The sequence below is a fragment of the Rhincodon typus genome, chromosome 18, assembly GCF_021869965.1.
Source record: "Rhincodon typus isolate 14 chromosome 18, sRhiTyp1.1, whole genome shotgun sequence".
Taxonomy (NCBI): Eukaryota; Metazoa; Chordata; class Chondrichthyes; order Orectolobiformes; family Rhincodontidae; genus Rhincodon; species Rhincodon typus.
Genome location: NC_063349.1, coordinates 47515906 through 47529578, shown reverse-complemented (window position 1 = coordinate 47529578; position 13673 = coordinate 47515906). Strand labels below are relative to the sequence as shown.

At 40.8% G+C, this 13673-nt stretch overlaps 1 protein-coding gene across 2 annotated transcripts in view; it reads left to right on the top strand.

Moving 5' to 3' along the window:
* ttc41 (tetratricopeptide repeat domain 41) overlaps nt 1-13673 on the top strand; it is a 49538-nt gene that overhangs the window by 1282 nt on the left and 34583 nt on the right. The window contains exons 2-6 of one of the 2 annotated variants that reach the window (XM_048607634.1): nt 2552-3643; nt 6386-6581; nt 11477-11694; nt 12445-12608; nt 13028-13493. In XM_048607634.1, coding sequence (XP_048463591.1) covers nt 2836-3643; nt 6386-6581; nt 11477-11694; nt 12445-12608; nt 13028-13493 — 1852 coding nt within the window. In that variant the 5' untranslated portion in view covers nt 2552-2835. Of the gene's footprint in view, nt 1-2551; nt 3644-6385; nt 6582-11476; nt 11695-12444; nt 12609-13027; nt 13494-13673 lie in introns of those variants that run through there. The other variant, XM_048607636.1, reaches the window with a different exon arrangement.

Genomic DNA, 13673 nt, shown 5'->3' with positions numbered 1-13673 from the left:
GACCCGAAACATCAGCTTTCCTGCTCCTCTGATGCTGCTTGGCCTGCTGTGTTCATCCAGCTCTACACCTTGTTATCTCAGATTCTCCAGCATCGGCAGTTCCTACTGTCTGTCTCACGACTTCACTGGTGTGTTGACTCACATTCTTTTGTTCAAGTGTCTGGAGTGAGATTGATCCCATGACCTTTTGAAATACAGGGAGACATGCTTCAAACTGAGCCTCAGCAGACATAAACCTAGTTCAATCAGATTCTGTAAGAATTTTAAAGAGACAAGCCTTAAGGCCTTGTATATTAACAGAATATTAACAATAAAGTGGAATTAAAGGTCTAAGGAAGACCATTGCTGATTGTCAGAAAAATCCATCTAGTTTACTAATGGCCATCAGTGAAGAAAACTGCAATCCTTACCCGGTTTGGCCTAATGTGATTCCAAACCCAAAGCAATGTGGTTGACTCTTAACTGCCCGCTGGGCAATTAAGAGCCATAAATGCTGGCTTGGCCAGCAACAGCCACATCCTGCAAATGAATGAATAAAAAGTGGTGAAAAGTCTGAATGAAGAACTAAATTGGCTAGTTCTTTTGGAGACACTGCACCTTTATTGTGGTTATATGAAGCTACTGTGAAAAATATGAGGAGTCATAATTCTCTGGGATGCATTCAATAAGGTGCACCTTGTTTACTACATTTTGCCCATTTGTTCAACCCAGCATCAGTTTGCAGAAATTTCCTCATGGTTTCACATGGTATGTTTAACCATTAGCAATGCTAGGTTCTAGATGAGACCTTAAACTGAGTCCTGTCAGACCTCTGCATGTAGATAAAAGATCCTATGGCACTATTTCAAAGATGAACATGGGAGCCATCCATGGTGTCCTGGCCGATATTTATTCCCCCAACAACCTATAGAGTTCCAATGCCTTTCAGGACAAAAACCTGATGTTGGTTGTAATCTTCCAAGAATTGTTTGTGAAATTTGAAGGAGCCCATTATTATTTATCATCAGAATGCACGAGAAGGAAATCAGAAAGACATTTTTACAGAATTGGTTGTACAAACTCAGAATCCTGTCTCCTGGAAAGCTTGTTGCTGTTGAGGATGGTTGATGTTATCAAGGCTGAAACAAAATATTTTTTATTGGCTAAGGGTAAGTTTATTGGGTTGAAATTGAGTTTAGGTATGTATCAGTCGCAATATAATTGAACTGGGTGGCTGTGTTGAAAGGCTGAGTAGCCTACTCTGGTGCACTCATTTCTTTAGGCACATTGGGAATGTTATTTCCTTCTGTGTTGTAAGAGTCTTTGCTTCTCTGAACAGTGCATTATTACAGGGACGTCAAGGTATACACTTAAACCGGCAAGAAGATTTGTAGAAGTACAACCACATTTGGTTTGCAACTCATTGGTGTTTCTGAAGCTGCATACATATGTGAATTGACTATTTATTTAGTTCTAGAGAACAGTTATTGAGTTCATTCAAGACTGAGGTTTCTAGGTTTTCAGGTTTTCAGATGCTGAGGAAATCCTGGAGTACAGGGATAGGACAAGAATGTAGAGTTGAGTTAGATAATGAGCTAAGGGATTTGGTTAGATCTGTTGACTGGGACTGCTGTTTTGCATTGCAGAGTGATGCCAACAGCATGTGTTCAATTCCTGTACCAGCTGAGGTTACCATGAAGGCCTATCCTTCTCAAACTCTCCCCTCACCTGAGGCATGGTGATCCTCAGGTTAAGACCACAATCAGTTGTCTCTGTCTCTAAAGAGAGAGCAGTTCTTTGGGTCAATGGTGTTTGGAATACTGTGTACAGTTCTGGTCGCCACATTACCAAAAGGATGTGGATGCTTTGGAGAGGGTGCAGAGGAGGTTCACCAGGATGTTGCCTGGTATGGAGGGCGCTAGCTATGAAGAGAGGCTGAGTAGATTAGGATTATTTACATAGAAAGACGGAGGTTGAGGGGGGACCTGATTGAGGTCTACAAAATCATGAGAGGTATAGACAGGGTGGATAGCAAGAAGCTTTTTCCCAGAGTGGGGGACTCAATTACTAGGGGTCACGATTTCAAGGTGAGAGGGGAAAAGTTTAAGGGAGATATGTGTGGAAAGTTCTTTATGCAGAGGGTGGTGGGTGCCTGGAACGCGTTGCCAGCGGAGGTGGTAGAGGCGGGCACGATAGCGCCACTTAAAATGTATCTAGACAGATACATGAATGGGCAGGGAGCAGAGGGATACCGATCCTTGGAAAATAGGCGACAGATTTAGATAGAGAATCTGGATTGGCGCAGGCTTGGAGGGCCGAAGGGCCTGTTCCTGTGCTGTAATTTTCTTTGTTCTTTACCTTTTACCTTTCAATTATTTAATTAAATGATGAAGCCTGTTCCAATTCTTGGATTCTCATGAATTAAAGTAATTCAACTGTCTTTTTATAAAGTATTTTCTTGATATTGCAATGGAATACTGTAGTCTAAGAAAATTGAAAATATGAGCTGTTACCATTAGAACTAATAAATTTGCACTGATTTCTTATAATACAAATTTCTATTCTATTTTAGTCACTGTGAAAAAGCTGAAATCATCAGGAACATGGAATCTGAATTATTATGTAAGGAATTCTGAACCCATTTGAAGAACCATACTTTCATTCTCCAATGGTGGAAATGCTGCAGAAATCTGGTGAACATGTATTCAATCAAGATTGATGGATATAATTTTATTTGTAGTTTCTGCAATTTTAAGGCAAAGAAAAACACATGAATGCTGAGATAAGAAAAAGGAATTGAAAGCAGTGTTTTTTTAATTAAGAAAAGCGAGGGAAAATATTCTGAAAGTTTTAACAATGAGCAAATGTTTGAAAAAACAAAGGATCGATTGGAGAAGGGAAAAAGAATGCCATGGTTTACCATGCCATGTAGACTGGATGTATAGACCACCCGTTCAGGTGGTTCTCTGTTCAACAACTGAGGATTTTCTGGAGGAAAGAAATTATTTGGAAAATCAAGTTTTTCCTCTTCTTAGCAAACTCTGTAAATCCAGGAGAAGCTATTTGAAAGTGTTAGATATGCAGTGGACATCACACGAAGGACATCATCACCTGAATACAGATTCCCACAAGCTCAAAGTTTCACTGGATCTCATCGCCAAAATCTCACCTTTCTTTATATGTATGTTAGGTCAGAAATATGGTGAGTATTGCCCACCAGATGCGGAGAGCTTTCCAGCAAGTGGAACAGATATGGAAGCTTTATCCAGGGTAGAAAGGAATATCCAAATTGCAGCAAGAAATGGTTACTCGTGGATATTACATGAAAATTATCAAAACTGCAGTTTGCTGGAGCTTCAGATAATTGAGGCAGCCTTAATGAATGACTCTGGTTTCAGCTTCTTTTATTTTCGAGATTCTCGGTATGTTGATGATATACTTCTGAATGTTGCACCAGATGAAATGGAAATGATAGAGCGTAAATATAAAAGTAGAGATGAACACGAGGGACAGAGGATAATGGAGCTGAAGGAAAGGATAGTCAATAAAGGGTTATCTGTTGAAATTTTCAGGACTATTGAAGAATTAGGAGAAGCAGTCATGAGAAACTGTAGCGATGTGATTGACAAGTTATATCCTATGGATTTAATTCCTTTGCAAACTGGTAAGTTTATCATGTGATCTTGTTTTGGGTCAAGTACAATTCTATTCTTGACTCAGCTATTAACATAATTGGCCACTGGTGTTCTTGAAACACCTTTTTCCTAAAGGACACGGTTTGCAAATTATTCTTCAGTCAATGCACATACCTTATGTGAAATTGGATGTAGAAAAATTTACCGTAATCATATTCATTCCACTGAATCATTGCGTTATTCTGTTATCAAAACAAAAGAAAAAGAAAATTAGCAACATTTTACTACAGTTAATTAATAACTCATGAATTTTGTTTGACATCTGCTTTTTTAATAAAAATAGGGAGCAATCTGAAGATGTGGAACTGACCGAATGCACATTTTTGATGTTAATTTCAGTTGTGCAGGGTCTATCAAATGTGAACGATCTTCTCTATTCATGGAATCCCTAATCAGAAATGAATATGTGGTTTGACTTTCAGTTGGTGATGAAGATAGGTTTAGGGGTGCTGCCGAGCTTTGGAAATAGTGTTTCTTGATAGCATGGCACTGTACCAGTACCTCTGAAATGGTCTGATTTTCAAAGTGGCAGAAGCTAGAATCTGCTCACCTCAATGGACTGGGGAGGGCTAGGAGGTAATTCAAATCACAGATTGGTGTTATGCTCAAAAAGGTAACTATATTGAACAGAATACATGTCCAGACTTTTCTGTGAGAGCTTTATTTCAGTTAGTCAAACTCCATAAAGTCTCCCCCCCTCTCATAGTTAGCTCCCCTATTTACACAACCAAATTTGTTGTGATTTTAATGAGGTCAGCCGGATGGACCTCAAAGAATATGAGTTCCCTGATTGATCCAGATTATCAGCTCCAATCAGGGAGCCCTGTCTGACAGATAAGGACAACCTGTCAGACATCCTGTTCACCCTGAGGACTGGCTGTGAGGGAGCTGGATCAGTGTCAAGGACTCTGCAAGTGTAAATAAAGAGTGACTTGGTGACAGGATACCAGCCCCTGTGGAGTTATTTTGCAATTCAAACCTTATTTCTAATTTAACCTATTCTCATAATTAACCTTTGGAGCAGGTGTGACTGAGTTCTGAAGAAGGGTCACCGGACCCAAAACATTAACTCTGTTTTCTCCTTCACAGATGCTGCCAGACCTGCTGAGCTTTTCCAGCAACTTTGTTTTTGTTCCCAATCTTTAATTCCAATTTGATTCTTCTTTAATTGTTAATATTATTTATCTCTCCACAGATGCAGCCAGGTCTGTTGAGTTTCTCCAGCATTTCCTATGTTTATTTTAGATCTCCACCATCCCTGGTACTTTGATTTTATTTTAGGTCATAAAATCACACTTGTTCTGGAGAGAACAAATATAGTTAAAATATAGGTGACTAGCTAAGTTCCGGTCTGGTAACTTTTTGATGACCCTTTGGCCACCTTGCTGTACCATGAGGTTGCTGGTTCTCTTCTTCCTGCATTTTTCAGGAGAGCAGCAAGCCCAGTCATGGCTGTCATCTATCCATGAGGTTTGCACTTAGCTGTTACATCAGTGACACAGTTATAGTGTAGTGTATGCATCTGGGAATGATCTGGAGTTGAGTTTCCAACCCTACTGTTAAAATCAAACTGATGGTATCTACTACACTTCAGGGAAGTTCTGTAGAAATTGGCCATTTCAGTATGTCTCTGGTCAGTAGATTTAAACTATCAGACATGTTAATAAGTGATGAGATTAATGGTTTCCTGCTATACAACTTACAAGTATTTATGATAATTGAATTATAGACAAATTTATAATAAACAATAGTGAATGATAAATTAATAATATAAATATTAGCCCTGATTTCTACTTGTTTTGTTCAAAGCCAGGTGGGGAGAAGTTGCATAAACTCATTCAAATGCATTCTGGGCGAAGGCCTATGGTTGTGCTTCTTACCCTGTCTCCACGTAATACGCTTAAGCACAGTCAATTAACAACAACTTCAGGACCAATTTATGACATGTACTCACCTGAGTTACAATTTTCTCAGCTCCAGGTGGGATGAGGTGGCCCACCCAACTGGCAAACCAGTATGAGCTGCCTGTCAGTTTAGGGAGAAACATGGGACAGTCCTGCAATCTCCACTAATTTGCACATTTTTGAAAGCAAGGGTTTTGGCTGTCAAAAACCACATGTATTGCATCCGACCCCCTGCCTCATTTTCCCAGTGACCTCCAGTCCCAGAATCCCCTTCACCTCATCCGCCACAAAAAGCTTACCTGACATAATGTTCTTCACAATCTTGGTTGTCTTTCCAGTGGCTCTTCCTGGGCAAGATTTCCATCCTCCAGAGACTTGATTTCTGCCCTAAAAACTGCCTGATTGGGGAAATATATGGTGGACCTTGCTCTGAGGAGACAACATTGCTTTCTCACCACTTTCTGAGTAAGAGGGCAAGACACCTGACAAAAATGGAAGATTCCGGCCAATGTGTTACATAGTTATATCAGTCAGAAAAAAATTACATTATATTTCAAGTGGCTAAAAAAACTGACCTTTGAGAAGATTTTAGTTTGAATCTGTTACGATTGGAGTGGACGCAGTAGAACATTGACTTCTTTTTTGATAGACTATACTTTGCAATATTATTAAAGATAAATTACAGCATGTGATAGTTCCAGTTTTAATTGAATAGAAAACAATGCATTTTAAATATTAGCAACTATTGTCATTGAACTGCGTAGTATTGGTCCAAATGAACCTTGCTAGCAATGTTCTCTCTTTCAGATCAAGAAAGTTATCTAGAAATTTGTTACCATCAAGCATTTTGGCAGCGGTATTGCCAGGATTTTGTAGAAACAAGAGAAACAAGGGAGATTTTTGGAATTCTGAACAAATTTGCTTTTTCTTTCCTACACGATGAAGCTATCAGCGAATTCCCGACATTTACATGTAACAGAGCCTTCAGTCATATGATGCCAAGGTACCGTGCAATTGTGATGTCCACCAACGTGACATTACGCGACTAAACTTTATGGCTTTGTATTCAAAATTCTATTGTATTTTCTCCATTGTACTCCATTCACATCTAATGATGTTGTGCCCATCTTATTCTTGCTGTTGTTGCAGCACAGACAGAAAGCCAAAGCAATTCAGCCTCCCTATTCCTGTATTGGTAACACAGTAAAATTAAAACATTCAATGACCCTCAAAATTGCCTCCATTGGTTCTTAACCAGACTTTTTGAATAACAGTGCCAGATTTTCTGAGTAACCAATACCAGACACCAAGATTGTAGCTTAAATAAAATAATTGACGATTTATTTATAATACAGTAGCTTTAGCAAAGCAAAGTTAGACAAGATAATCTTGTTAATATCTATGATTTAAATCCAATCTTCTTTTATTCAAGCACCCACTCACACAAAGACTTCGATAAACAGATACTGTTAAGGGATACGTTAAAAGAAAAAATAAAAGATGTAACTGGCCAATTCACTTAGGCAGACTCCACAATTCATAACATAGCAGGCACATTGGATTGTATTTTGCTTGTTTTCTGAAGACACCAGTGCATGCAAGTAGCTTCCGGTAGGCTCCGAGGAATATTCACTTAATACTTATAAATGAGACTCTATCCCCCAAACTTTCAGTAAATTGATAATGAGAGAATAACCAGGGAGCAAGCAAACCTCCAGCGCAGCCTCCTAAACAAATGTTGGTTTGTTTGTTCTCTTTCTTTCAAAACAACCTGCTGCTCACAATCCAGAAATTACCTTTACCCTGTGGCTTACGGTTCACAGCTCAAAACCAAAAATGATAAAGAGAAAAGAATATGAAAGTATCAACACTGTTTATTCCCTAACTACCTTTCCTAATTGATAGTTCTATTGAGATCCTTTCTAACTGACACTTGGTGATAATATTACTACAACACCTCTTTATTTGGTCCAGAGGTTCTGCTCCACATATCAATGGCACATGAGAACTTAAATACCTTGGATACCATTCTATTTAATGTGATATGCTTTCATTAAACTTCTAAGCAATTGTACACATTTGTTCCTTGGTCCAGGAAGTCCCCACCTACGTCTGTGACACCACCCATGTCCTCCACCTCCTCCAAAACTTCTGATTCCCTGGTCCCTAACACCTCATCTTTACCATGGACGTCCATTCCCTATACACTTGCATTCCCCATGCAGATGGCCTAAAGGCCCTCCCCGACCAGTCCCCCTCCACTGACACCCTCATCCGTTTAGCTGAACTCGTCCTCACCCTTAACAACTTCTCCTTCAATTCCTCCTATTTCCTACAGACAAAGGGAGGTGGCCATGGGTACCCACATGGGCCCAAGCAATGCCTGCCTCTTTGTCGAATACGTGGAACAATCCCTCTTCCAAAGCTACACTGGCCCTATCCTCCACTTCTTCCTCTGTTACATCGATGACTGTAATGGTGCCGCCTCATGCTCCCACGAGGAGAGCGAACAGTTCATCCACTTCACTAACACCTTAAGTTCACCTGGACCATCTCCAATACCTCTCTACCCTTCCTGGACCTCTCTGTTTCCATCTCTGGCAACCACCTGGAAACCGATATCCATTTCAAGCCTACCGACTCCCACAGCTACCTAGAATACACCTCTTCTCACCCACCTTCCTGCAACAAGGCCATCCCCTTTTGCCAATTGCTTCGCCTCCGCCGCGTCTGCTCCCGAGATGAGGCATTCCACTCCCGGACATCCCAGATGTCCTCGTTTTTCAAGGACCGCAACTTCCCCTCCACAGTGGTCGAAAATGCCCTTGACCGTGTCTCTCGCATTTCCCTCAATAACAGCCAAAACAGAATCCCCCTCGTCCTCACGTACCACTCCACCAACCTCCGGATCCAACGGCTCATCCTCCGACACTTCTGCCATCTGCAATCTGACCTCACTACCAAAGACATTTTTCCCTCCCCACCCTTATCTGCTTTCCGGAGGGACCACTCCCTCCGTGACTCCCTTGTCCGCTCCACACTCCCCACCAGCCCCACCACCCCGGACACTTTTCCCTGCAACCGCAGGAAGTGCTACACCTGTCCCTACACCTCCCCCCTCACCCCCATCCTAGGTCCTAAGAAGACCTTCCACATCAAACAGATGTTCATCTGCACATCTGCTAATGTGGTATACTGTATCCGCTGTTCCCCCTTGTGGCCTCCTCTATATCAGGGAAACAAGCGGAGGTTTGGGGACCGCTTTGTGGAACACCTACCCTTGGTTCGTGACAAATGACTGCACCTGACAGTCGTGAACCACTTCAACTCCCCCTCCCATTCCTTGGACGACATGTCCATCCTGGGCCTCCTGCAGTGCCACAACAATGCCACCCGAAGGTTGCAGGAACAGCATCTTATATTTCGCTTGGGAACCCTGCAGCCTAATGGTATCAATGTGGACTTCACAAGCTTCAAAATCTCCCCTCCCCCGACCGCATCCCAAAACCGGCCCAGCTCATCCCCGCCTCCCTAACCTGTTCTCCCACCTATCCACTCCTCCCACCTCAAGCCCCACCCCCATCTCCTACCTACTAGCCTCATCCCGCCTCCTTGACCTTTCCATCCTCCCTGGACTGACCTATCCCCTCCCTAACTCCCCACCTACACTCACCTTTACTGGCTCCAACCCCACCTCTTTGACATGTCTGTCTCCTCTCCACCTATTTTCTCCTTTATCCATCTTCTATCCGCCTCCTCCTCTCTCCGTATTTATTTCAGAATCCCCTTCCCCTTCCCCATTTCTGAAGAAGGGTCTAGACCCGAAACGTCAGCTTTCCTGCTCCTGTGATGCTGCTTGGCCTGCTGTGTTCATCCAGCTCTACACCTTGTCCCACATATTATCTCTAATAGCTTTATAAATCTTCAGTTCTGGAGTGAAGGATGCATATTTTTAGTCATAGAAACAATGGACCAAGGTTCCTTCACAGATCTAGCATAATTTAAAAATTACTTTGTAGGCTTTAGCAAAATCTCTGCCTTGACCAATATTTTCCTATCCTGCATTCCTGTAGTTCATGTAGTCACAATGCAATTCTTTGGTCAAAATAACAATTTCTCCTTCAATGAATGTTCTGTTCCACCAATATGCAACAAACTCAGCATATGTGACTCCACCACACCATCTTCATTCATTAATATGAAATAAATAAAAACACGGTTACATAATCTAAAGTGATTAATGCATTGGCCTTTCTGTGTGTGGGCGCACATTTGTGTATGTGTGTGAGCATTGATGTACACTATCACGATAAAGACAGGAAGGCCAATGGAATGTTGGCTCTTATTTCAAGATGTAGGGAATTCTGACCGCAACTGTACAAGGTGCTGATGAGACCACATCTCGAATACTGTGACAGTTTTGGTACCATTGTTTAAAGAAAGACATTATTTAATTGGAGGAAGTTCAGAGCAGGTTCGTTAGAATGATCCGTAGTGTGAAGCTATTGTCTTATGAGCGAAGGCTAAGCACTGAAGTTTTGATGAATAAGAGGTGATCTAATTGAAATATATAGGATTCTTAAGGGGCTAGACAGGGTAAATGCTGAGAGGATGTTTCCCTTCATGGGTGGGTCTCTGACCAGAGGGCATAGTCTCAGAATAAAGGGGTATGACTGACATGAGGAGGAATTTCTTTGCTCAGAGTTGAGAGTCTTTGGAACTCCTTGCCACAGACAGCTGTGGGGGCAGAGTCCTTATGGATATTTAAAGCTGAGATAGATAGATTCTTGATCAGTAGGGGAATCAAGGGTCATGGGGAAAACACAAGCAAGAGTACATGAGATAGTGGGAACTGCAGATACTGGAGAATCTGAGATAACAAGGTGTGGAGCTGGATGAACACAGCAGGCCAAGCAGCGTCAGAGGAGTAAGAAGGCTGACATTTCGGGCCTAGACCCTTTGAAGGTTTTTGGCCTGCTGTGTTCATCCAGCTCTACACCTTGTTATCTCAGATTCTCCAGCATCTGCAGTTCCTACTATCTCTGAAACAATTTTAACCCCACTGCGAAGCCTCTTCTAAGGATGCCCATTTCTGAAGAAGGGTCTAGGCCCGAAACGTCAGCCTTCCTGCTCCTCTGATGCTGCTTGGCCTGCTGTGTTCATCCAGCTCTACACCTTGTTATCTCAAGAGTATATGAGGTATGCCAGATCAGCCATGGTCTTATTAAATGGCAGAGCAGTCTTGATGGGCCAAGCAGCTTACTCCTATTCCTATTTTGAATGGTGTTATGGTCTGATTTTATTAGTATGGATGTGCAAATCTATCACAGCTAAGATCACAGCACTGGATGATGGTGTGGATGAACAATCATGAATGTAAATTGATTTCTCTCCATTCTCACACAGGAAATGACTTGTGGATGGGAAATATAAAATGAGGAGGTGTAGACATTTTAAAATAAGTGATAGAAGTATATCCATTTACAATTTATACATTAAACAATTGCATTGTTTTCATGTTTAAACTTGTTTCTAAACAACTGGATGAAGAAGGTGTGTACCATTTTGTTTTGAACAAGCAATCAGATACAAGTCCCTAATGTAATAATTCACAAATTACAGGAAAGGAGCAGGAATTCTTTTCAGAAAGGAACACCATTTTTTTAAGTAACAGTATACTGTTGAAACCTTTTCAAAGATTAGACCAAGAACATTTGGCAATGTTCCTTTTTATGATAAATAATCAGCGCCAAGATATCCATATCAAACAGTTTATTAGCTACTGCATGGAATCACCATGGCCAATATGCTAAAATAATACATCAGCTGGGTGGTGGGTAAAAATGGCTACAGGGCAATTGATGATCTGTTTCCGATTTGTTTTCTCTGTTTAACTAGGCATCTAAAACCTGTGCCCAAAGGCAAATCTGTCCTATTACTTTGCGGAGAGAAAGGCTGTGGCAAGTCAACAGTGATCTGCAACTGGCTAAAATACTTCACGCAGACAAACCCATGCATCCTGGTGATAACTCACTTCGTAGGAAGTAGCTGTGCCAGCCATGACATCATGTCCTTTATGAGGCACTGTATTTTAAAATTACGCCATGAATATTTTGGTAAGGGTGTGTTGGTGCTAATGAACATGGCCTGTTGGTAGTTACCTAATGTTTAGAGTCAGCATGTAAATATTCACGTACTTGGTTAAGATCTATTGTTTGTCAGTCAAAAAGAATAAACAATATGTTTATTGACAATCTGACAAACCTAGCCTAGAATTGCAATCACACATTATCCATTTTTCAAGTGCCAAAGGGGTGCCAAAGCCTCTGGCACTACGATTAGCAAGCACATGTTTAAAACATGTTGAGAATGCACCACTCATCACATTGGAAATATTCTAAGTGTGGCCAAGACCTCGATTAAATTTTGTTGAAATAAGTGACAGTCCTAATACTGTTTCAGGCCTCATACCAGGTTGGCTGCAGTCAGGAAGAACAGCTGCATATGCAACAGAACCACTGGTCCGAAATACCATAGTTAGTGTGCCAGGGACTATTTTGTCAGAGACCTGACTCTTACTGTTTATCCACTGATCAATTATGACTCTCAGTGATACTATTCCTGCTGGTTTTAGATAGGAAGTGCTCACTGCTAAGGTCACATGGACATCATGCTGTGGGGGAACTGGACTGTTCACTATGCTCTTCAACCCCCCATCTCTATTTCTCAGCCCGAGTTAAAATTGGACTAAGATTGAAAATACACTTTTATTGTTGTCAGCGAGCAACACAATGTGATGTCGTTCATTGAAAAGTGAACAAAATGTTGTGCAGTGAGTATAAAACATTTTTATAATTGAATTTCAGGAGCTGAAGATCATCCTGATGCATTCGCTGAAGATCCTGCAGACCTTTGGGTATTTCAGATGATCCACAAAGCCTTCATGGCAGCGATTAGTTTAAAACCATGTTTGCTTGTGTTAGATGGTGCTGATCAACTAACTGGAACCCGTGGGATGTCAGCACAGCAGGTATTATTCTAATTATTAATGATAATTTGGTAATATGGCAGACCTTTATGGCTTTTAAAAGTAAGAACTCAAAATCCAAAAAATCATAACGATCCAATCTTCATATAACCTAAAATGAATGTTCACAGGTAGTATGGCCATCCATTTGTCATATTCAGTGATAAGATAATGAATGAGGAGTTTGACTCCGTAATAGGCAACACCTGCATAGTTTATAACAGTAACATCCATTTTAATCTCATAATTATGTGAGGAAGTTCAATTACAACGAAATTAAAAAGTAATGATTATTATTTCTAAACAGTTTTGAAAATGATTATAAGCAGAAATGTCTGTTACACTTTTGAATAACTAATATGCATTTACAAAGTGTCCTTGTTCAATCACTTAATCTAATATAATGGTATTTTTCTCTACAGGTTAAGGAATTCTCATGGCTTCCGTGGCCCCTCCCAGACCAATGCAGGCTTATTGTGACCACTGCCTTGTCCAACCTTTCCTACAAATCACTGTTAAAGCATGAAGAAGTACATGTGATTCAGTTCTTCAACAAAATTGCTGATGAAGTCAAAAGCCATATCTTCCAGCAGCATCTGGCCATGCCCTACAAAGAGATAAATGAAAGCCAAATCCAAAATATCCTGAGTAGAAAATTGAGCTCACTTCCACTTGTCCTGGTTATTTTGGCTAATGAACTTCGAGTGTGTGGAGCATTCAGAAATGAGACTGATTGTCTAGAGGAATACCTTCAGTGTCGTTCTGTTCAGGAGTTGTGGGCCGCTGTCTTCAAGCGGTGGATTGAAGACTACAGTTGGGTTACTGAGAAGAGAACTTGCAGCAGAGAAAAAGAAATCTCTTACTCCTATTCTCATTCTTCCATCTCAGGTTAGTAAATATATTCTGTATGACAAAATTAAATTCTCAAAGCTTATGGAACCCACAGAAAAAAACAAACTTACATGATGTTCACATTTAACTTGAGTAAGATGTTATGTAATAGTGTCTTTTGCATTAAATTCACAGCTTTATTCTATTTTGTATTCTGATTTGCCCTTGAAAGCCAAA